Below are 26141 nucleotides of genomic sequence, written 5' to 3' on the forward strand. Positions count from 1 at the left end.
ATCAAAGGAGTTAACATGTATCAAATACTTTAAAAACAATACTTCAAACACAGCACAAGTTCTGTTACTGCTCAATAAAATAGTAATCTTATATTTTTTAAATAAATTGCTGTTTCTAACATACTAAATCAAGGCTAAGACAAAGGATTAAGGAGGAAAATAATGCCAAGCTAGCTGAAGTACTCACTCCTTAAACAGAAAGGCTGTAGGGTAAGCAGCCCTTAGTGTTAATATTTCCCTGAGTATTAAAACATGTAACAAAAAGGACTTAGGAAAGAAACTATGTTTGAATAACTTACAGCAATTTTTTTGTACCTAATTAATCATGTAAGATTCTAATGGAAACATTGTAAGATCACATTTGTTTAACATGAGGATAGTCATAGAGGTAGAATCAGGTCCAATGTTTATGGCCCCTCAAAATTCATGTGTTGCAGGAGTAGGCAGAGGGCTTGCACAAAGTATGAAATCCTGGATTCAAACTACCAACTACCAACAAAAAGAAATTAGTGCTGAAATCCTGATGCCAGTACTAGGAAGGGGTCTGTGGATGGTAACTGGCTCAGAATAATACAATCCTCGTGGCAGGATTAGTTGTTGCCTTACAATAGGGGCTCTAATAGAGCTCTCTGGCCTCTCTATACTTGTAAGAACAGGACAAGATGGCAGCAGTATAAGATGACAGACCTCACAAGTGTCAGGACCATGAACTCAGAAACCTTCAGGACTGTGAGAAATAGATTTGTATTTTTTAGATAAACCAGCCTATGACAGTTATAAGACACCAAATTTAAGAGAAGCCACAATGATTTATCCTTAGTCCTTTCCATCTTGTCCTCAGTATCCCAGAACAAATCCTGGGAATTGTATTCCAAGAGCTGTTTAGACCACTCTTCCCCAGCTCTTTCCTTATTTTTTCATTAACACGATGTCCACCTTAGTTAGCCATGGAGCACACACAACAAAGCATGGCTTCCAGCCAAAACCCACCACTTCTCCCTCAACACTAGCCAGCCCACTGGCCCTAACATCACAGAACCTTCTTTACCCTGCAGAGAATCAGCCATATTCTCATTTGCATTTTGGAAACATTTGCTATTTTGATCTCCCTGTGCCCTCTAATCCAATCTTCTGTCCTAGGACTGGCAAGTGACCCAATTTCTCCAGTATCAAGTATTGCTGGAGACAGTCACATGGTTAGTGGTTCCACAGCAAAGACAACAACTAGATTTAGATGACTCCCTATCAAGTTCTGCCCCATATTCACAGTCTAACCCACAACTGCCCCAATGCTTTCTGCCTCTTGCCAGAACATAAATCACAAACTGAATTCTCAGATTTGGCCTCCTCTTCACTGAAGTGATCAATTCCTTTTTCTTTCCACCAAATTCTCAAGCTATGCTTTAGATTATATCACTTTGAGCCTTCTCTGGGGCAGTGAGCCATCAGACTTCTTCTTTCTTGGGACTCTTCAGGGTCTCCCTATTCTCTAGTTCTTCTAGCAACCTAGAAATCTAGTAACCTTGTAACATCTTTCTAGAAATCTCAACTTATTTAGTCCTACTATATATTATACATAATCACCTTTCCTAAGCCTTCTAATAAACACCTATACTAAGTGATGCCACTGCCTATTCATCTGGTGTCCACAGTTTCTATGCTAAAACCACGATCCCATTCAATCCTGTATTATCAGACATCCCTTCAGAAAGAAAGGAGGCAAAGAGGAGGGAATAGGAGAAAAGGGAAGGAGAGTGAAGAGGGAAAGATAAGATGGGAAAACCAGTCTAATCAAGTCATCTAGAGACTCCCCAGTGTCACCTACAATTGCCATGACTTTGACAATTCTTTGGCATCTGATTCCATGAATGTCTCCCATGTCCCCCCATACTTCCAGTCTTTGGCTTATCCGGTTAGTGATACACTCTATGTTCTTCATCAATGTCTTTTCCTCGGCACCTGACTCTAGGAAGGAAGGCTCACTTCAGTGGTTACCTTCATGGGGATACTGTAGACTACATTCCCAACAGCCTCACTCACAATGATACTGAGCATGAGTTAATTCAGGTGAAGGGGAAAACAGTAAGCCTAGTACAAAAAACAGTGTTCTAGACATAAGGAATTACTGGTTAATAAACTAGTGAGTGCTCTCTCCCACAAAGGTCTCCCTACCTTAAACTGTGACAGGAGCTCATCTGTCGCACTAGTTGACACTTCATTCTCTCTGGTTTCAGCTAAGCGCAAAATTTCATCTATATCCATTTCCTGAAAGAACAAAAATGATACAGGTATAGTAAAAAAGCAGTAGTCTCAGAATTACCGAAATCATCAGGTGTGCACCCCAGACAGCTTTCCTGTGACACTGTATTTACTCTGACAGCCTTAGTCTACATCTTTTGTGCACAACACTTCACACTGATGTTAATCAAATGATGAAGCAAAATTCAAGTTCTAAGAAAGACTATGGAGAAAGACAGAGCCCTTCGGTGTTCTATCCTTTCCTCTTTAGTATAGGAAGAGTTTCAAGCTTGGCAAAAAAAAAAAAAAAAAAAAAAAGAAAGGAAGAAAAAAGAAGACTCCCTGTCCCTTCAAATAATTACATTCTTATAAAAATCTCTAATGAGGAATCTACTTCCTGAAAAACTTAGATGCTTAACAAAATACTCTTTAAAAAAAAACAAACATTTTTCTACTAGTACATTTTTACTATAAAGGTGATGGATTATACAACTATATTTTCTTTTAAGTATATCATATACTTAAATAATGTTCATTAAAACCTATGATACTTGTCTTTCTGAATCTGGCTCATTTCACTTGAAATGCTTGCTTCCAGATCACCAATTTTCCTACAAATGACAAATTTCACATCCATATAGACACAATGGAGTTCTGCTACCTATGCACCTATCAGTGTATAACCAGGCTGATTTTGTAGCTTAGAGCTGTGAATAGTGCTCAGTAAGCAAGGCTATGCAAGCTTCTCTGTGGAACCTCACTATGGATCCTTTGGATTCAGTCCCAGGAGTGGTAAACCTGGAACATTTTTAATTTTGAGAACCTTCATTCTGATTCCCAAAGTAGCTACATTTCCAGGCTCTGGGATGATTACCTGAGGCTCTGACTCCTCTCCTTCAATTTCCTTGAAGAGATCCTCTGCTCCAAATTTCAAGATTGCAGTCAGCTCTTCTTTATTAAAAGGATTAGAGCTATAGGAGTAAAATACAATTGTGATCTCAAGTGAGGGGCTGGTGACATGGCTCAGAGGGTAAAGGCATCATCTTGTTGACAAGCCTGAGACTACCTGCGTTCAATTCCCAAAACTCAAATGGTAGACGGAGAAAACAAGTTATCATCTACCTCCACACTCAGACAGCAGCACAAGTGGGCCCCTTCCATTACCTCACAAATAAAAATGTGAAAATTTTTAAGAGAGGCTAGAAATACAGCTGTTGGCAAGAGCCTTGGCAGCTCTTCCAGAAAACTTAGGTTCATTCCCAGCATGCACATAGTGACTCACAGCCACCTGTAACTCAAGTTACAAATTATAATACCTTCTTTTAGCTCAGTGTCCCAAGCCTGACCACCCCAGAAACCACATGGTAGAAGCAGAAAACCAATTCTTGCTTGCACCCTTCACATGTGGGCACACACATACATGAAAGTAAATGTGGGGTGGGGGAGGGCAGCACTACCCTTACAGCCTCAATGAGTGGATGGACACTGTCTGTGGTGAACCCTATGAAAACCTATCAACTGCTGGTGGGAACCATCAGGTTCTGTGCCTGGGGCTTTCTGCACTTACTTGGATCTCCCTGAGTTGTTTTCAAGGACTGTCCTGCCAGTGGTGTCCATGCGCTGAATCACCAGATGGTCCAACACCATCTTCTTTTTGGCCCGTTCTATGATCTCCTCTTCCACAGTCCCCTTTGTAACCAAGCGGTAAATATTCACCTGTCAGAAAAGGAAATGTTACATTCACTTCTGTTTAAAGCAAAAATTACTTCTGTCAAAATTCAAGAGGGAAAAGAAGCATCACTGTTCTCTTGTACCACATTATGGCTTCACCCACTGGTCCACGTAACAGACTACCTAAAAGGAAGTGCTTCTACTGATATCACAGCCTGCTTTTTGACCAACATCTTTCCAACAATAATCTTCACAAAAGCTGAATGAGTAGCCCCATACGAACTTTTAAGTTAGCCAACAGGAAAGCAATCCTTGAGATCCAGAGACAAAACAAAACAAAAAACCAAGTCGGTGGTGTTCCAACATCTTGCACTGTCGTTAAGTAACAACATTATACTGCCATGGAGAATAAGACTAATTGCCCTGACTAGTTAACCATAGTCTTAACACAAGAGAGGCTCAGCTCTGTTCCTCATACATCTTTCCTGATAAACATGTAGAAAGTCACTCATGACATACTTTTACCCCGATTCTGGCATTGTCATACTCCCCTCACTCCCCAGCTAAGGACCAAGTCCAGGGCCTTGCACTTGCTACCACTGAGCCTAACCCCCAACCCCCATGACATACTTTTCAAATGGAGGTAGGATAAGACTCCATACTGGGAGGTCCAAAGACATCTCTTTTCTGAACAAGTTAATAAGGAGAAGGCAATGCAGTGGGAAAATATGCATTTTGCAAAACAGTCTGTCAGGGAAGAATAACCCTCTGCCTGAAGGCCCAAGTGGCTTCCAGAGGCCCTCCCCACTGACCTGCTTCTTCTGACCGATTCTATGTGCTCGGGCTTGTGCCTGCAAGTCGTTCTGGGGGTTCCAGTCAGAGTCGAAGATGACAACTGTGTCCGCTGAAGCCAGATTGATTCCCAGGCCACCAGCCCGTGTGGAGAGCAGGAAACAGAAGTCCTGTACACAATGCAATATACTACTTTATGCAGTGGCCTTCTCAGAGACACTCTCACAGTCCAATAAGCCCTCACACCTGGAAACCCCTGCAGGTGTGAAGAAAAGTGAGATATGGTGGACAAACTTTATGGAGGCTAAAAGGAGCTCAAGGACTTGATACACAGGGAATTTTCATTTGACTAAGAGGAAGTGTCGGTTCAGGGAACAAAGGAGTTCAAGTAAAATCTAATAAGGCAGCAGGGACAAGGGTTTACGTCCCAGCTGAAACTAGTGTATTCAACAAGTTAACAGAAAGCAACAGGCACACTCAGTCTTGGTGGGACTGTTTTAGCAAGCTGCCCAGATACATGCTTTCTGGGGACAGAGAGATTATGCATGTAAGGTGGTTAGTACATGCAGACAACCTGTACTAAGTGTGTGTCTGCCCAGTTGTTAGATGGTGACAGAGACACTCATGAAACAAGCCTGCTGAGAAGCCTGGGAACCACAATCACCATATGTATGTCAAAGACCAGGCCTCACCATCTTCCAGTCTCCATAGCAATAAAAGACTAGACAGGAATAGTACCTGCATTACCTCTTCAGATGAATGCTCAGAAAAGCATGTGTGGACAGAGGAAAGGTACACTACATAGCCATATTTAAAAAAAAAAAAAAAAAAAAGCTTAATATTACTATTTTCAGGGCATCAGACCATCTGTATCAAAAGCAGACACTTCTTTTTTTCTTTTGTAGATTTTGTGTATGTGTCTGTGTGTGTTGGGGGGCGGGGGGGACGGGAGACAGAGACAGAATGCCAAGCCATTTCACCAGCCTCCTAAAGCTGATGCCTTCTGAGTACAAAACTACCACTCAAAAACTGGTCTGGGGTTGAGTATGGTGGTATGCACCTATAATTCAGCACTCAGAAAGAAGAGGCAGGAGGTCAGGATTTCAAGGCCATCCACAGTTACATATTGAGTTTGAAACCACCCTGGGCTACAAGAGATTCTTTCTCTAAAAACAAAATGAATAAATAAATAAACTGCTGACTTGGGGAATGAACCTCAATAAATGGCTATATTTAACAGATGACAGATGAGACAGATAGACAAAGCAAGCAGAGTAGAAAGCTCTTCACATTCTAACAGTCATAATCAACTGCATTAAGCCATGAATTTTAATTAATCACAATAAAAATTAGTCACCAGCTGAGAATATAAATAGTGCATGGATGCCTAGAGAGCAACAGCAAGCAATCTAGGGTAGGAAGCTTAACTGTAAATAAGATATGAACATCAAATACTCTCATAAACAATTTTCAATATTATAAAGATAATGTAAGCTGCATGTTATATCTATTATAGTATCAAAACAACGGTTTAAAAGATTATGAAGTTTGATGCTGCTAAAAGTAACATAAAAATGGCAGCATTTGCACATGGACCATATAAATATAAATTGGTTTAAGGAAGTGAACAAAATGCATCAAAATACTTTTCAAGTTCTCATCCTTTTGTAACTATTTCAAACAATAATAAAATGAATAAAGAAATAGCAGGGGCTGGAGAGATGGATCGGTGGTTTAGAGTACTTACTGTTCTTATTAAAGACTCAAGTTCAGTTCCTGACCCACAGGTTAGCTCACAACCATTTGTAACTACAGTTTCAAGGAATCCAACACCCTCTTCTAGGCTTCCTGGGCACCAGGCACATATATAGTATACATATATACATACATACATACATACATACATACATACATACAGGCAGTCATCCACATAAAATATAATAGCAGAGGCATGAAAACATACTAGGAATCAAATTTAAGGAGATGGGCTAGGGATGCAGCTTGGTGGCAGAGAGCCTAACATGCCCAAGGACCTGGGTTTGACCCCATGGTGGGTGGGTGGGGGGCTTTTAATGACATGGGGAAAAAGTCTTCATTTGGATATTCTTCACCATCCATAGCATCTAATAAATGGGCATGTGCTGTCCCAAGAAACCTTAGTTTATATATGGCTATCAGAGAGGATGAGAATCAAAAAATAACTGCACAAATAAACTTCAGATTTTCTCTGAAAAGGAAATAAAACATTTAACACACATCCTCTTTTAAATTAAGACAAGGGAACAGTGCTATCTTTGATGAGCACTATAATAAAAACTTCCTGGTATTTTATTGTCTATTACATGCCAAGAAATGTGATGAGAACTTTGTTTATTACCACATTTCATCCTCATGGCAATATTACAAAGTAGGGCTTGGAGCCACTGTGATTTTACAGTTAAAGAAACAGGACGAGAAAGAGGGATGAGACTAATGTTTCTCATGGTCTAATCCCACAGACTTGGTCCTCCATACATTATCACCCTTCAGAGAAGGAAGCACCCAGAACACTGTCTCACTAGGACCACCTACAAATTCAGAGACAGAAGGTCTATCATTATTCTGAAACAATGAAAGAGACACTGGGTTTTTAAAAACCTTCAGAGAACAGAATTTAAATCTGTTCTATCTATCATAAAACAACTATGCCTCTAGAAATTAGAATTTTGTCCAAAACCCTGCTGGATCCCTGTATCTTACATGTTACTAGTTTCACTTACACTAAAGCTCTTTTCCCACACCTCTTCTAAATCTGTCATCTGACTAACTGATATGCAGACTATAATATACTCAGGGTTTCTAACTTGGTTAACGTAGCTCTAATATAGGCATACCCAGACCAAAACACTTTGCAAAGCCAATTTCAAGCAGGACATTTAGTAATGTAAAGTTGTAGGTATGAATCAGAGAAAGAACATGGGCTACATCCCACCAAGAGTATAACAACCGAACCTTCGCAGACATACTGTTCAAACATCAGCCCCAGGACAGGACAGAGAAGAACCATGGACAACATGCACATCAAAGTCAATACAACTAACTGGCCCACCATGCCCTTGCCTTGCTGTTCTTTCGAGCCCATTAATTTGGTAAACCAGTAGAAAACATCACTAGTTCAGACCAAGGAAGCTAGGAAAAGCATGTACATGCTTGTGACAACAAGCTTGGGAGTGACAAACAAGGCATCTTTTAAGTCTGCTACAAAATGTTTCTGAAACAGAATACATTAAGCTGGGAAGACTTCCAGCCTATACAAAGTCCAAGTTGTCCAAATAATAAAGCCATGCATAATATACCTCAGAACCATCTGCATTGAAATGATCCAATGCCTGCTTTCGGATTTCTCCCTTGATAGAACCATCCAGGCGCTGTAAAAAAAACAAAACAAAACAAAACAAAAACAAAAACAAACAAACAAACAAAAAAACGAGAAAAATCTTAAGTGAGGCAAATCAGCTACACTCAGAATAGAACATTGACATTGGACTTGCAACCTTCATCTCCCAGACACGCACTGAGTAAAAATAACTGGAAATCGTTGGCAAAGTATTAGAAAGGGGTCTTGTGTAAACAGCATGGCTGACGTGACCTCAGCTCTCCAGTTACAAACTCAAGGTCAGAAGTTTCTAATTCAAAGGACTGTCTAGGCTTACCCAAGGATCAGAATGTCTGCCAAAACCTACAAGGAGAGAGATGAAAACCCAGCCTGTGTGATGAGGAAATAGTGTCTCTAGTCACTTAGTAAGTGGCTCCTGCAGGAAACAACACTTCTTAGGCAATATGGCTAAAAACATTAGGTGCTATACAAACCAAAATATAAACATTTGGAAACTACTAAAAATGTTCAAATTAAATGATCATATATGCCAGCTTTTTCTAAAATTTACATTATGAAATAACTATAAAGTGTTCAAATAGTAAAACTGTATCACCAACTGAGCCTCAAGTACTCAGCTGTGAATGGAATTTTTTTTTTGTTTTTTTTTTGTTTTGTTTTTTCGAGACAGGGTTTCTCTGTGTAGTTTTGGCTGTCCTGGAACTCACTCTGAAGACCAGGCAAGCCTTGAACTCACAAAAGAATTTTTTAATAGTTAAAAAATACATCACTTCCAGATACAAGACAGTCACCATATGGAAAACATTCAATACATATAAAGCAAATATTGAATGCTGTACATAAAAGGCATTTCTCAGTATGTAGAACTACTTTCACATTTCATCTCTTAAAATCATCTCTTGAAACACTGAATGTACAAAAGGCCAAGATGATCCAAGCAGACTCTGCAAAGACCTACATCTCCCCAAGGCCATGAGAGCCACAGCCACCCAAACAACAAATCCATAAATGGGAGTTCCCTGTACCTCTCTGCAACTATTACTATTCACTCTATAATAAATCTGCACAAAGAACTTGCAAAAGCAAGTTCACAGCCAATATCTGAAATAAGAAAACCCTCCTAAAAGTCCCAGCAGCAAGGAGCATTGAGACAATTCTACTAAGAAGTTACTACAACTTGCTCTGGGGACCAGGATGTTTCAAGAAGTCCTGCTTTGCTCCCAGCCTCAAAACAAGGTCATATTCTATGGGGTTAAGATAAAACAACGCTGCCTCTTTTCTTCTTAGGATTTGGGATTCTATAACTATAGTCATGGTCACACTTATTCCTGTCTATTTTAACAGCAGACATTGGTAGATACATTCTTTAATAAGGTTCACACTTAACTCTTGTCAATTTTGACAACATACATGGATAGACGGGACAGATACTTTTCTTTTGCCAATCTTTCCTATCACCTTGTCCTTAATGCTAAGGATTGTAGTTACACTCAGCAGGTAGAGATCATTTGCTGCACAAACGTAGGGACCTGAGCTGGAGCTCTGAAGCCATGGTGGAAGGAAAGAAACAACTCAAAGTTACCCTCTGATCTCCACACAGGCACCAAGGCACACAGATGCCTATGAATGTGTCCTCACTTACTTATTCTTTCTCATAACTAAGAAACTGTGGCTGCACACAGTGGCACAAGCCTGTAATGCCAGCACACAAAAGCAGGTAGGTCTCTGTAAATCTGAGGCCAGCCTGGTCTACACATTTTAGTTCCAGGACAGCCAAGGCTATATAGTGAGATGCTCTCAAAAAAGGAAAAACAAAAACAAAAACACCAAAAACAGAAATTGGTTTTGTCTTGTTTTTGTAAAAAATGGACCTTCATATGTTCATTGCCATCACAAGTCTAAAGACATGAAGAAAAACTGAAGCCTTCCTGGAACCTTAATTTCAGATGTTTTTCAGGCAAGAAAACTTGTCTTCTGCTCCAGTTCAGTGGGGAAGAGAGAGGGGACAGACAGATTGTGTGAGCCCAGTCACTGAGCCATCTTACCTGGAAAGGATAGTGTTTGATAGTCAGGTACTCAGCCAGAATATCCAACATCCTCACCATCTGAGAAAAGATGAGGACTCTGTTCCCCCTTTCTCGGAGTCTTGTCAACAGCTTGTCTAGCAGAATCAACTTTCCACTGCTCCTGATTAGGGACTGAAGATTCAAAAGAAGTCTCAATCATTAAACACAAACACAACATGACCGAAATATTCATTAAACACAGCACCCACGGAACTATGCTTCCTGCATTTTACTGAAGTCTTCTCATCATTTCTTTTTTGTGTCCCTCAAGTGAACCCTGGATAAGTGTCCTCAAACTCCCCTGTTGCCTCCATCACATCCCCGTCATCTCCAAGGGCTCCCTCAACTTGGCACCAGTGCCATCTGCCTTTGCTCGTGTTTTTGAAAGCTTCCTCTAAAGCCCCTTGAAGGGTAATCGAGGAAGAGAAGGAACACTTTAAAATCAAGCATGATCACTGTAGAGAAGCAGCTGTAAGCAGAGGGAGCTGTGCACCTGCAGGACCTCCTGCCCGTTCTCCCTCTCATTTTCCTCTGGAGCTTTGATCAGGTAGCAGTGGTTGCAGCATTTTTTCAGCTCCATCACAATATTAAGAAAGCCAGATGTGCTGCCCCTTGTTCCTTTGGCAAGAGCCTTGTAATTCCTGGTCAGGATCCATCTGCAAATTAAACACATTAATTCAAATAAGTATAGTTTATGGCACCATAAGAAATAAAAGCTAAAAGACAAAGAGATATTTACTTCTATCTATCACCTAATCATGGTCACTCACATTCAATACAGGAGTGAAAAGTTCAATAATTCTACTGGGTATGTCAACCTCACTAGTGGATCACAGAACACTGACAGAAGGCAATTCTAGAATGTTACACACACATTCACACGTGTGTGTGTGTGTGTGTGTGTGTGTGTGTGCGCATGCACACGTATGCCTTATGTGTAAATAAGGAATTATCTCTGAAGCACTCATTGCAATTTTTAAAACTGAGACACTGGTTAACTAAGTTAAGTATACTGTAGGACTAGCATGGTGGTGCACATCTGTAATCCCAGCACTCAGCAAGCCAAGGCAAGAAGACTGTCAGTGCCTAGCCAGCATGGTATAATGAGAGAACTTGTCTCCGAAAAAAATGTAGAAACTACACACACAAAAAAAAATATATAGAAAATACATATATATGTGTGTATATTCATTATATATCAATATCTATTATTTTATATTTTAAATATACTTTAAATAAATGTATTTTTATATTTATATGTATCAAATATATTTATTTATATTACAAAATGCTAAATAATGCTAAATATTTTATATCACCAATTTAAAATAAGAGAAATACACATATTATGGTATATTTCTATATAAGCTTAGTAATAAACTCCAAAATGTTAAAGTACTTTTATCTAAGTAATAGCATATCTTTACATTTCTCTTAATGATGACAATTTTGGGAACGTATCTCAAAATGTTCACTGCATCACCATTTATGAAGTCAAAGTATTTGAAAAGGTCCAAGTGTAACCAGAAAATGGGGTAAATAAAGTGTAGACCCACATTAAGATGGAATAGTTGGTACTCCCAGGTAAGAGTACCATGATGGTGCACAACGATAATCCAGTTCTTAACCCCAGCACTCAGGAGGCAAAGTCTAGAGGATCAAGTTCAAGGCCAAAGGAGACTAAGGATGAGACCCTGTCAAAAGGGTTGGGGAGGGAAGTGGGGGACAGCCTATAACACCAGCAATTAGGACACTGGGGCAGAAGGAAAGAGACTGAACACTAGCCATATTCACAAATTCAGTGCTGTTTAATTATAAAAAATTCATTAAAATTCTATCCACAAAGAGTACCCCTAGATCACAAGTTTACAGTCTCCATATACCATCTCTCAGTAAACTGCAGGTAAAATTCCTGACTGATTGGCTCTGGTTTGAGAGAGGAAAAAGGACATGAAGAATATGGAACACTCTACCATTTTAAAGGATAAAGCAATTATCAACAATGATAAGGACAGCATTCCTAACCCAGAACTCCAAATTCCAAACTCCAAAACATTCTAAGTATGAACATGCTGCATATGAAAAATTCTACACTAGACCTTATACAAACATAGTCAAATGCAGGTGCACTAAAAATATATATGAAGTGTACAAACACGTACGTACACACGTACACACACACACACACACACACACACACACACACACACACCCTTTACAAAGTCAATGTGGTAGAACACACAGCACTAAGGAGGCTGAGGGAGAAGGAGATCAACTTGTGCTATACACAAGACTCCATCTTAACAAGAGAAACAGTTACAAAGTCAGAGGGGCTTTTTTTATTTTTTTTTTTTTTAGATTTAATATATGAAAGAGACATACTAACAAATTATAATGAATAGAGAGCTATGAAGATCAACAAACAAATAAAAAGCATGAATGTTCCTATATATGTGTGTATATATATGTGAGCCAACAGGGAAATGTAAATACTCTGTAAATACTCTGGGGACATCATTAAACTGTTAAGGAATTATTAACTACTTTTAGACATGATAAGGCAAATTTTTGAAGAATAAAAAGCCTTTCTGTTTTAGAGACAGACACTAAAACAGGAGTAGAAGAAAAGATACAGGTAAACTAATTAATGGCCATGAGTTAATAACCACTGAAGCCAGATTATGAGCAGATGAGTAAATACCGTACAATTTTTTGCATATATTTGAAATTCCCCATAACAGTATCTCTAAAAGTCAAATGGGGGTTTGAGGCCGCCTACAGCTGAGCAGTAAGTGTCTGTCTAACACATGTGAGGCCCCGAGTTTGACCTCCCACAAACAATCATGTACACATACATTAATGCTCATATTTTATGAAAATTAAATGTGAAACACAGTAACAAGCATATTTTATGCTGCCATCTATGGACTCACTATTTTCAAATTTCTGTACAATATGATAAGCCAAAAATGGGGCTTGCCCATGCTGGTTGGAATGCTAGAAAGGAAGGAATATTCACTCTGTTCTAGAGGTGAGTGCTACCTCTCCTGGACTTTTGAAAGCTCTTGTACATGCCTGTCTTAAATGAGATTGTGCTGTAATGACTTGTTTCTAACCACACAACAAGGCTTCTGGAAGGGACATGTTTGATTCATCTCTATTATTCCCAGTAGCTAGATGAATGCCTACCACTAAAAACTTCATAAGGGTTTGGTAGTTATGAGCATTTGCTGATCTTGCAAAGGACCTGGGTTTGGGTCCCAGGACAGACTTGGTGGTTTACAACCATTCTTAACTTCAGTTCCAGGAGATCTGACACCCTCTTCTAATCTCTGCAGACAACAGACATGCATATGCTACATATACATACATGCAGGCAAAACACTCATATACATACAACATAAAATAAATAAATCCTCCCCAAAAATGTTTTGATTGACAAACTTCAGATCATTTATATAATGAAAAGTACTGTGTCAATTCTCACTCAAATAAGAACAACAACTTTTTTTTTTTTTTACTTTTACTTTTTCAACTTAATTCTGTGTTGAGTCTACAGACAAAGCTCAGTGGTTATCTGGGAAGCCCAAGGCTGAAGCCCAATTCCTACTGCTAGAGGAAAGCAATGCTTAGGATTAGACCTGGTCCCGGTATCCTGAAGGTAGGCAGAACTCATGAGTTCAAGGCCAGGTAGAGTTAAATAGAGAGACCCTCTCTCAAAAAATAAAATTAAAAAAAAAAAAAAAAAAAAAAAAAAGAAAGAAAGAAAAGCTTTACTATTGAGCACTTGCCAAAATCTGCAAGGTTCTAGGCTTAATTTAAAAAACAAAACAACAAAAAAACAAACCTATGTTGAGGCTTTCCTTTTAAAAAAGGCATGTATTACTTATGAGTTATCTACCTCATGGCAGGAACTTACTTATAATACTGTTTCTGAAGGGCTGACATTTCCACCCTGAGGATCTGCTCCACTTTGGCAGGAAGGGATTTCTCCACATCTTTTTTGACTCTCCGAAGAAGGAAAGGCTCTAGTACCTTATGAAGACTCTGATAGCCATTCTCTCTCCCCTTTCCATGGTCTTCTTCAAAATCTTCCCAGAATTCAAACCTATGGATTAAAGTGTCACCATTAGTAACACAGAGGGAAGGGCATTTTCATAACAAAATAACTAAACTAGGGGTAGGGTGGCTGAAGGAAATTAAAAAAAATAATAATAATAACTCTCAATCCATCCTGCTAGGAAAGGCAAAATTTGTCCATCATTGAATCACCAATAAAAGAGAAAGGAATAAATAAATAAAATTAAACTCTAGAATTTCAAAAAGGGACAAAGTGGCTCAGCAGGTGAACACTTGCCAACTGACAAGAGAAAGCGAGCTGAGCACAGCACTCATCACGGCCCTGTTGATGCAGTGTGATCAGCTGCTTCATGCTGCAGCAACCATGTCTATGATGGGCTGCATACTAGAACAGTAAACCAAAAAAACAAAACAAAACAACCCTCCTCCCTCAACTTGCTTTTGTCAAGTATTCTGTGGGAAATTGTGTAAAGTAATAGATACGGCCACAATTAACTGTGATCACTAGGAAAGGAAAGAGAGATCCAGTAAACTGACTGGGACAAACAGCAATGTGAAAGGATACACATGCAGCAAACAATGGAAAGTTATCAGTAAGGACTCTGAATAGTGCTACTTAGTCGATGGTTACCCCTACCCATAAGGCAAACACTGGTAATGTCTACAGACATTTTTAGTTGTGACAACTTGCCTGTAATAGGGAGAAGCCAAGAATGCTGCTAGACATTCTACAAGGAAAATGATACATGGCAGCTGGGTAGGGATGAAGGGTGTCCAGCCCAACCCAAAGATGAGAAGTCTAGCACTATGAGATGGTACGAATGGAGGGGTGCAGAGGAACTCTCCTCCGAGAACAACAGTAGTGAGGGAAGGGAGAGAGAGGAGCAGGAGGGAATAAAAGGAAGGGAAGGTGAGAAAAGACGGGAAAAGGAAGGAAGAGAAGAAGACTCAACCCGATTTCAACCTGCTCAAGTAACCACTGTAGTGAAGCTAGCACAGTCACAATGGTCACATGTCTCAGTTCCTCATCAGATAATCATAAACATCCTTACAAATAAGAATTTTTTTTTCAAAACGTTCAGAAGCAAATAAAGACAATAAATGTGCTGCCTATAGGTCTGTCATACAAAAAAAACACTAAAGTTAGCCCTTTGAGCTAAAACAAAAACCCTCCACAGAAACTCATTCCATAGGAAGAAATAGAGATCGCCTAAAAATAATAAGATGTTATTTTTCTCTTTTCAGTGTTTCCTTAAAAGACAATCCTATATCAACCAATAATTCTACTGCTGTATTCTTGAGTTTAAAACATAAGGAGACTTTAAAGTAGAGCCACTGTAGAACAAAATTGCTACACTTCTTAAGAATTAAAGTTGGCATTAACCTGAAGATTAGGCTAAAATACAAAATCCCTAGAGAATCCAGGAATAAATTATATTGAAATAGTAACATTAGCTAAGAGAGGAATTAAATAGTACACTAAAAATGTAAATACTAAGCAAGGCAGAAAAAGAGAAATAGGAATAAAAATTAAAATAACTATATCGTTATTTATATCTAAGAAACTGCCTCAACCTAATCAAAAAGTAAAAAAAACAACAATCTTTGTATCTAATGTTCTGTTTCAACCAATTCTATTCAACATCAAGATTCTAATTAAGTAAAACAAGATAAAAAGCATTCACATAAGAAAGACATTTAAAAGCCTGTACCTGCAGAAACATGGTCCCCCTAAGTAAAAATGTAAAGAAAACTGGTAATAAACAAAAGCTATAAGGAAAAATTTATGAATATCAAATAAATGATAACTTAAACATAGCTCTACACTCAACTGAAGCTCTATATCCTAACTATAACTCTGACCACAACTCTATACTCACCTGCAGCTACAGATGAGTAATTCTCAACATACCAATGCTGCACAGTTCCTCATATTGTAGTGACCCCCAACCATAACATATTTTCATTGCTACTTCATAACTGTAATTTTGCCACTGTTCTGAATTATACTGTAAATTTTGGAGGAATATTATTTTAAGGTGTGTGACTTTTATTTATGCTGCATTTGTTTAACTCTGTGAAACGTGATTCTTTGCCTGTACAAAACACCTGGTAATTCTAATAAAGAGTTGAACAACCAATAGCGAGGCAGGAGCAAGGTTAGGTGGGGCTGGCAGGCAGAGAGGATAAACAGAAGGAGAACCTAGGTGGAGAAGAAACAAGAGAACAAGGGGAGAAGGACAACGGGGGGGCCAGCCACCCAGCCACTGAGTTAGAAGGAAAGTAAGATTTATAGAAGAGAAAGATAAAAGCCCAGAGGGCAAAGGTACAAAAGATAATTTAAGAAAAGCTGGCAAGAAACAAGCCAAGCTAGAACTGGGCATTCAAAAGTAAGAATAAGCATCTGTGTGCGATTCATTTGGGAACTAGGTGGAAGGCCCCCCCCCAAAGAGAAAAAAACATCTCACTACAGTAAATATTTGTTTTTGATGTAAATAGCTACCTCATAAATGTAATTTTGCTACTGTTATGAATCATAATGTAAATATCTGTTTTCTGGTGGTCTCAGGCAACCAGCCAAAAGGGTCATTCAACCCATAAAGGGGTCTTGACCCACAGTTTGAGAACCACTGCTTTAGTCTCTGTAGCTCTAGACTCTAGTACAGTATAAAAGTGAGATGAAGACAACAGTGTAAGAGGACTCAGGATGCACGATGGGCTCAACAGAGAGCACTGACCTCAACAGCCGGGTGTTTCATCCCCAGCAGCCTACAGAAACAACAGAAGGACCTAAAAATTTAAAAAGGAACTTCAACAGAAAAAGTTTAAGACAATGGGCGCACTAAACACTACTGAGAAATATCACACAACGAAATAGAGAAAACCTTCCGTGGCCATGGACTAGAAGACTCAGTTATCATTGATTAACATGTCTCCCTTAACTGGTATGTCACAGTCAATGCAATCTTCACAAAACTCTACTAAGTTTTCTTGCCCCGGGAATTAATGAGCAGACACTCAAGAGTGCTGTGCAGAAGTACAGAAATGAGCATCCATGGCACAGAACTGACGAATCCTTTCTCTCCCACTAAGATGCTCAACAGAAGACACCTTCAACAATGATGCTAGAACAACTCTCCAAATTCCTCAGTGAAGAAAAATTAATCAAGGTCCTCACACTCCACATGCTAAATGCCTCAAAAGAAAACATGCACCTAATGTGACAGGTATAATTTTTAGAACAAAAATGTCTTCATGACCTGTGGTTAGGCCTATCTGTTTTACATGTCACACACACAAAAAAAAACTTGATAAATTATGTTTGAAAGTTAAAATTTGTCTCTTCAAAAGATAGTATGAAAATAAAAGTGCTTCATTGAGAGCACGTGTATCCAGAAGTGTTTTTAAAGAAATAAATTGCTCAACCCATATATTGACAAGAGCTGAAACAATGCTTTTTAAATCCATTTATATTTATTTTATGTATATAATGTTTGCCAGCATGTATGTTAATGCACCAAATACATGCAGTACCTGCAGAAATTCACAACTAACCATTGAGCTAAGCTCCTGGAGTAACAACTGAAGTGAGGGAGGAGCGATAATATGAACAAAGGAGTCAAGACCATGATGGGGAACCCACAGAATCAGCTGACCCAAGCTAGTGAGAGATCACTGACTCAGGGCTAACATATGGGGAACCTACATAAGACTGAACTAGACTCCCTCAATATAGGTGACAATGGTGCTGCTGGGACAATATATGAGGCCATTGGCAGTGGGTCCAAGATCTAACACTAATGAACAAACTGACTTAGTGGAGCCCATTCTATATGAAGAGATACCTTGCTCAGCCTAGACACATGGGTGTGTGGGGTGGGAGGGGTGCTTTAGTCCTACCTGAACAAGATGATAGGACAGACTTAGTGGACTCCCTAAGGGAGGCCTTACCCTCTCCGAAGAGCAGATAGAAGGTGGGATGGGGGTAAGTGAGGGGAGGAGGAGAAGAGGAGGGAGGAGTACTGGGATTGGAATGTAAAAACTAAATTAGTAAGGTGTATGTGTGTGTGCGCGCGCACATGTGTGCGTGCGCTCATGAGTGTGTATACATATATATCAGAAGTCCAAATAGTCAGAGAAAAAATGAGAAGATACTCAACAACCTTAGTCATTATAAAGGAAAATAAATTATGGAACATTTACCTGCCAATTATATATTAGTAATTAAATTGTGTACTGTGTGTCAGTTGCCATTCCAGGTAATGTGAACCAGTGATGAATCAGCAACCAGGATCCCTAGTATTTTCACATGCCTAATTTAGTGTTATGAGACAAACAGGCGCCATGCAGCAATCAAACAAGGACAAGAGAAGAAGAAAGGAGATGGCTGTGATGTAAAAATAAGAAGCAGCATTCCAGACAAGACAGTAGGAATGGGGCGGCTGATACATAATGAGTAATAGAACAAGTGGTAGAGTCAGTATAACCCAGACCCAGCTCAGTACAGTCTTCCACACTAGAGGAAGGAATTAATATCTCCTCTAGGTTGTCGCTGAGAACCACTAGGTAATTTAAGACTGTGGAATGAATGTATACATATATATATACCGTGTATCTATCCTATATAACTTATCTAGTAGAGAGAAGTCAAAGTTCTGTAAGAAGCAAGTTGATCTGAATAAGGACTGAAACCTGATGCTCCTATTAGTAAAGACTGTATTTAAGGCATGTTTAACTATATACATCAAATACTTTATTCATGAGACTTTGAGTTTTTGTTTTGTTTGATGCTTTTTGAAGTAGAGTTAACATGAAGCTTAGAGTGGCCTCACACTCACTGAGTAGCTGGCACTGAATTCCAAATGCTGCTGCTACAACCTCCCAAGTGCTGGAACTGGTTATAAGAAGCATCACTACCCCACCCGACTCTCATAGGTCATACTAATTATTTCCCAAATGCTTTAACTAATTCAAACCTTTGGTAGGCAATTACAAACTCTTCCTTAGGTTAATTTTTTTAAGGTTCTATCACTTTATTATGCAAGATTTTAATACAGTTGCTTCTGCCACAGATAAATATTTTGCCTTCTCCATGCCATCAGTTTTGGTAAGTTGTCAGACATGGTGGTGCAGCTTTTAATGCCAGCACTTGGGAGGCAGAAGCAAGCAGATCTCTTAGGATATTGATGCCAGCCTGGTAGGCTAGTCAAGACTACATTAAGACCCTTTCTCAAAAACAGGGACGGGGGGCACATTTTTATATCAGACATTCTAGCACCTTTTGAAATAAAAAGGAAGGAGCTTACTTCTCCGGCATAATAAAGTGCAGCAAGGACCAAAGTTCCTTGAGGGAATTCTGAAGAGGGGTGCCCGTGATCAGTAGCCTATGGCTGGACTTGAAATCAATCAGAGTTTTATACAATAAAGAGTCATCATTCTTCAACCGATGGGCTTCATCTACTCCCAGGAAGGCCCAGTTAATACTGCCCAGCACGGTCTAAAGTGAAAAACAGAACAGAACGAGCCACCAGGTCAGAAGGGGACCCACAGTGCTTATCATTTCTGTATAAACACCATCCAAAGACACACAGGTAGACACATTTATTCTTCACAAACTTAACATATATTAGGATTCTTCTGCTTGTTCTATCAGTTGCCAGATGCAAGAGAACCTCATCATCTAAACTATAAGCGAATCTATTATACTCGCCGCTACTGCAAGCTTTGCAAGAGGATGAAACTTGCTATGCTGAACAATAACAGAAATACAAATGTCATGTGACTTGTCTTTGCAAGACTCTTTTCTTGCCTATTTGCCACCCCAACCTTGAAACACAGAAAACACAAAACCACCATGCAGAATATAGAAACGTCTACCATTTATTAATTTAAGAGAAAAAAAAGAAGCTCTCCAATACTATACCTCAGTGCAGTCTCAATATCCTTTCCTCCTACCTCCTGCTCAACTCAACTGGACTAAGGTACCTGAGCTCCCATCCAACTGTGAGGTTTATTCCCTACTTACGATTTTAAGTTTGATGAATATTTTAAGTTTGTTTGTTTAGTTGGCTTTTTAAACAAAGCAGGAAGGAAAATGTGACAAGAAGGAAGCACAGTCCCCACTCTAAAATAAGATACATGGACAAGACTTAACTTTTTTATTACTAATTACACACCTTATCTTTTAAGAGGATCTCATATGTTGTAATAAGTGCATTGAACTTCAACCTTTTGGTCTGAGAATGAATCCACTCATATTCCCTTATCTATAAAAAGAAAACAATAGTAATTAATACACAATTTCTACACCCAAATTTTTGTAACAAAGCAAGTGTTGTAATAAATACAATAAAAATGACAAGAGAGTCTCACGAGAATGGAATGAACAGCCTATGTACTCTCAAGAGACTTAAATAACCCAAGCATAGAACCAAGTCAGAATCAGTATGGACCACTAAGCAGAAAAATCTTTACTGTCATTTCAAATTAAACTTCAGGAACTTGCTGAGCATGGTGTAACACACCTTTAATCCCAGCACCAACAAGTAGAGGCAGGCAGATCTCTGTGGATTCGAGGCCAACTTGGTCTACAAAGTGAGTTCCAGCCAAAAACTACACAGAAAAACCCTGTCTAGGAAAAAAGACAAATGAAAAAAACTTTAGGAACTTGAACTAAATAAAGGAGGGCTTTCTGACACCCTTGAAATGTTAAGGAAATTAAATTTATTATTATTTGTATATGGTGATATTTATTAAGAAGTAACAAATTATAAACAGTAGGTTGGCCAGAAATTTCATTAATCATAGTCAATAGATATATCCCCCAAGGCAAGGAATTTTACAGAATGAAAACATAACAATGTACAGAGAAAATATTGAAAATGCAAACAAACTGGAAAATTAATGAACTTATACTGAAACTTGACCAAGAACTCAGCAAACACACTGGCTACTAATAAAGCTCTTTCAGTTTGTTGACTTAGAAATGGAGACGATGAGTACTTGCAGGAGACTGCCACCAAAGACTAAAGAGAAGGCGTACTGGGTACCTGCATAAAGTAAAACACCCGCTTGCTTTCTCCTTTAACAACTAACAAATTAATATAACTAAGAACTGCTATAGTCTTAGAAAGTTAAAATTATGGCAATGAAGCCTAATACAGTTTATGATCAGATGGGTTTTTTATTTTGTTTTGCTTGCGGGACTGGCACTCAAACCCAGCATCTAGCAAGCATGCTGGGGTCTATTGCTGAGCGATACCCAACCAAGTGTGATCATTTTAAAGAGAGCATTTAATAAAAACAAGTTGGAACCCATGAAAATGTGTTGACAGTGCAAGAATCCTGATGAGCCGTTCTGACTCCAAGCAATCTTCACAGAAAGGCACAAGAGCAAGACCTCAGGACCAGACAGACTTGTGTTTGGTGAGCTGAGGCTCCAGTTCTACCATTCATCCCATTGAAAAACAGGGTTACACAGACTCCCTGGATGGTTTTTAGCAGTCTGTCAGATATGTGCTGCAATCAATTTTGAAGACTATCACAAAGGTTACAGGATACACACAAAAGCATTCAACACAACAACTAACACATAGTACGTACTAAAAGAAAATATTTCTCAAAATATTTTTCTAAACAGACAAACTTACATCACAGTGTGCTAAATTCATGATGTTCAAGGTAATGTGTGATATCTAATAATTCTCTTTTCTACAGCCCTAGAAATGTATTGTTTTCCTTTATTTCTATTTCTTTCTTGTAAGTTATAAAATCAAACTCTTCTCAGAGACTGGGAAATAAGAACTCAAGTCTTCCCAGTGACATTTTTGCTAAGACAGCAAAGATACTAATTTTCCATAAAGAAAGGTAATCTTAAATATAAAGATAAACTAATAGTGGTAATGCATGCCAATAATCATAGCTCTCAGAGGGCTGAGGCAAATGGATTGTCATGAATTGGGAGGCCAGCCTGAGATACTAGGAGGGAGAGAAGGAAGGAAAGAGAGAAAAATTCAGACAGTACAGAAAACAGTGTGAACCAACCAAGAGAACCCATGCAATTATTGCTGTTTTAAAACATGGTAGTATATACACCTTGTTCAATGTTTTAAAGAATATCTGAGCTGCACTTTGACAGACCTCCAAGTACTGAGGCCATAGTGCATAGTGTGTAACGTCTCTGGCTGTCCTGGAACTCACTCTGTATATCAGGCTGGCCTTGAACTCACAGAGATCCACCTACCTCTGCATCCCAAATAAATGCTGGGATCAAAGGCATGCACCACCACGGCCTGGGATGTGTGAATAATTTTACTATAAAACATTGTCAGTCAATTTCTAAAATAGATTTTGACACACATGCTACTTCAACTCTTTTTGTTTACGCACCGTATTTCTGCTCATCAGGTCACCTATGTAAACCACTACATTAATCTCTGGTGCCCAGATTTCAAACTCCCTCTGCCATGAAGTGAGGGTGGATAAGGGGACGACTATAAGAAAGGGTCCATAGAGCTGGTGCTGGTGGAACAGGTAGGAGAGAAATGATATGGTCTGGATGGTTTTTCCTAGGCCCATTTCATCAGCAAGGATTACACTGTTACTTCTGCAGTAAGAAAAAAAGTACAAAGTACTTATTAGTTCATGGGAAAAACATTAGGTGCACAAATAACACACTTGATATCAGCAGAGAAAAGCATCAGATTGACCCTTCAATGAATTTCTTCTCATCTTCAATGGCTTAAGCCTAACCCCTTAAGGAAGAAAGCAAAAAACAGAAACAGCAGACCAGGCAAATCTATCTGGAAGTATATCCAAGATAAAGATAAAGATAAGGCTCTGGATTATACTGTCTTCTATAGGCTATTCCTTCTAACAGTGAAGACAGGTTTTATCATAGATGCATACAAGCATGTAGTCTTTGGTTCATCAATATATAAAACTAAACTGACTATAACCCATGCTGCTGAATACTATATCCCAAGAGACATGTGCCTTTGCTCAAACTACCTTCCCCATACCATTGTGTTCCACTTGACTGTCCAATACCACATCCACTATTTTATACAACTACTTGATACAGGGTGTAAAGGGTTTGGTTTTTGTTTGTTTGTAGTATTAGAGATAGATCCCAGAGCCTTGTATGTTCTAAGCAAAGGATAACTTTTAAATATGCCACAGTCTAGACTTCAGAGCCTCATTATAGAACTACTGAATGAGACTATCAAAGAAAGAGCGTAAGATCCCGGGGGATTTGCTTGTCTTGTAATCATTGACAAGTGGAGTTTGAGGCACACAGACCTTGGGATATTTGTATTCTTGTTCCTATGCCTGAAGAGACACTGCTACACCCAAGCAGCCCAGCCCTTGCTCCTTTAGCAATGCTCGCCCTACTGTGACTATATTTCAACCAAAAGCCCTTCTGTGCCAAATGAACTAATGGTTTATATGTATATATGCTTCACTAGTGAACCAGAGTACTAAAAGTCAACGAGAAGTTATTAGAAGTATTTAATTTGCCAAGATTGCAGGCAGATCTCTAGGTTTAAAGTGAACCTGGCCTACACAGTGAATCCCAGGGCAAGTCAGAGCTACACAGTGAGACTCTTAAGAAAAAAGAAGACTAATCACTATATAGCAAATATACACAACTCAGGAGAAAGCTGATATTATCTTTGTTCCTAAGGACTATCAATAGTAAAAAAAAAAAAAAAAAAATGGGGGGAGGAGCTAGCTCACACAGCTTCTTAAGTTACATCTAAGAAAGGAAAATTAGTTTTTTAAAAAAGCATTTGCTTTATAATTTCATGCACTTATTATTCTTTAATCAATCCCTCCATTTTTCTCTTATCTCATAACCCCCCCACACACACACAAAATCAAACCCCCTTCTTCCCAAATCTGCCACCTACTTTCATATGTATTTATGTTTATTCATGATTCCCATTGCATTTAATTAGCTTTGTCTGCATAAGCACAGGTGAGGGAACAAGGAAAACCATTTTTAAGCAACTAAAATGGTTGTGACCAACTTTCTCAGTCATACAAACTGAAGGTCTAACAACTGAATTTTCTTCAGTCTTAAATACTACATTCAACTGAAAAGATAACAACTACTGAAGGTGGTTCACTTGGAAAATAGTTATTGTAAGTGTGTTTATAACTAGAAACCATCTCCCTAACACTGAATGTTTTCATTTTCATTTTTCAAGCTATAATTTGATACTGAAATAAAGATATCTGCTTTACTATAAAAGATGAAAACACAAGCCAGGTGTGGTGGTACACATCTTTAATCCCAGCATTCAGGAGACAGAGGCAGATGGATCTCTGTGAGTTCAAGGCCAGCCTGACCTACAAAGTAGTTCCAGGACAGCCAAGGCTACACAGGGAAACCCTGTCTCAGGGAGGGGGGAAAAAAAAGACAGAAAGGGTGGGCTCAGTGATTAAAAGCACTGTCTGCTCATCCAAAGGACCTGATTCAATTCCCAGCTCCCGCAAGGCAGCCCACAACCATCTGTAACTCCAGTTCCAGGATACTGATGCCCTCTCTTCTGGCCTCTGTGGGCACTAGGCACACAAGTGGTGCACAGACATACATGCAGGAAAACACATTGTGTGTGTGTGTGTGTTGTGTGTGTGTGTGTGTTGTGTATGTGTGTGTGCATGCATGTGTGTGAGCCTGTGTGTGTGCAAATAAAAACTCCTTTTTAAAAAAAGGTATGCACAGAAGAAATCTGCCATGAGCATTGAAGGAAGCACTCACAGGACACATCACATAATGACAAAGGAAACCCGTTTATCTTGCATCACTTCAATTCTCAGAGCCTAAATAGCCCCCGGAACTCAGTACTTAGGATAAAAATAAGCCAAACGCAGTAGAGAAAAATCTAACCATATCTTCTACCTACTTGCACCAGGAGTGAGCAAGCCAGTTGAGACCCTCTAGCTGATAATCCCGGAGCTCCAGATTCTCCCCTCCTAAGTATGCTGGCTGCTTCTTTAAAGCTACAAATCGTGGTCTTTGCTTTAGTGCCTGAAAAACAAAAATTAACAAAACCTATGTCTTAGAACATTTTCCCTACTCTTAAATTACAATATTAATCATATGTTATGTACTCTATGCCCAAAGAAAAAAAGCTTAATTTCAGGTATGAATAGTCACCCCACCCTACCTCATCCCAGTACTGTTCCCAGAGCTCATCCTAAAATCAAGTACTGTTTAAAAAAAAAAAAAAAAAAAAAAAAAAAAAAAAAAAAAAAACTTGTTCTTTTGCTGAGATAAATCTGTGAACATTAATTAGCTTTTTATTTTCTCATCTTTTACTGTGTCACCTTTTCTAAACAATACACTAATGCTCTGGAAGTTTGTCACTGAGAGATGCTGAAAAGGTAACCCTACAGTTACTGTAACTGGGAACTCTGAGATTCAGGCCCTAACCTTGTGAGTTTAGTTTCCAGAAGGAAAAGTTGCTCTTTCTACTGCTGAGGGTCTAAAACCTTACATTCTATTAAGACCAAGTCTACTGCTTACACAAAATATAGATTTTGTGGCCAAATCCACTTAGGAAACAAACAATGCATTCAAAATTATGCAAGTCTCTCTTCTGAGGACTTTTCAAAGTCTAAGCATATGTAGCTATTATGGGGAATGTGCAGGAGTCCACTTAGCACTCATGTCTTTCTGCAAGGTGTCTTTCTCTATCACGGGAAGTATCACCCTAACAGTGAGTGGTCACTAGTACTTTCAGGTCTCCTATTCAAGGGAACAACGAAGGACTTCCTGTCCTTCACCTTCCACACACTAGTCATTCATCCACTCATGACAAACTGGCCTCATGGTGGCTCCTGTCTACAATTTGTCCTTCCCTCACCTAACTGGCCCTCCATATATTCTTCAATTACTGACTCCTATGGCA

The 26141-nt window shown here is 39.0% G+C and overlaps 1 protein-coding gene across 2 annotated transcripts in view; it reads right to left on the minus strand.

The window, feature by feature from the left end:
* Positions 1 to 26141, minus strand: part of Chd2 (chromodomain helicase DNA binding protein 2) — a 113435-nt gene that overhangs the window by 44605 nt on the left and 42689 nt on the right. For both annotated transcript variants that reach the window (XM_051206522.1, XM_051206521.1), the window contains 12 exons: positions 25134 to 25258; positions 22612 to 22828; positions 20400 to 20489; positions 19530 to 19720; positions 14063 to 14251; positions 10637 to 10799; positions 10123 to 10275; positions 8037 to 8108; positions 4722 to 4871; positions 3806 to 3954; positions 3113 to 3209; positions 2173 to 2265 (listed from right to left, as the gene is read on the minus strand). In XM_051206522.1, coding sequence (XP_051062479.1) covers positions 2173 to 2265; positions 3113 to 3209; positions 3806 to 3954; positions 4722 to 4871; positions 8037 to 8108; positions 10123 to 10275; positions 10637 to 10799; positions 14063 to 14251; positions 19530 to 19720; positions 20400 to 20489; positions 22612 to 22828; positions 25134 to 25258 — 1689 coding nt within the window. The remainder of the gene's footprint in view (positions 1 to 2172; positions 2266 to 3112; positions 3210 to 3805; positions 3955 to 4721; positions 4872 to 8036; positions 8109 to 10122; positions 10276 to 10636; positions 10800 to 14062; positions 14252 to 19529; positions 19721 to 20399; positions 20490 to 22611; positions 22829 to 25133; positions 25259 to 26141) is intronic.

The sequence above is a fragment of the Phodopus roborovskii genome, unplaced genomic scaffold (genome assembly GCF_943737965.1).
Source record: "Phodopus roborovskii unplaced genomic scaffold, PHOROB, whole genome shotgun sequence".
Taxonomy (NCBI): domain Eukaryota; kingdom Metazoa; phylum Chordata; class Mammalia; order Rodentia; family Cricetidae; genus Phodopus; species Phodopus roborovskii.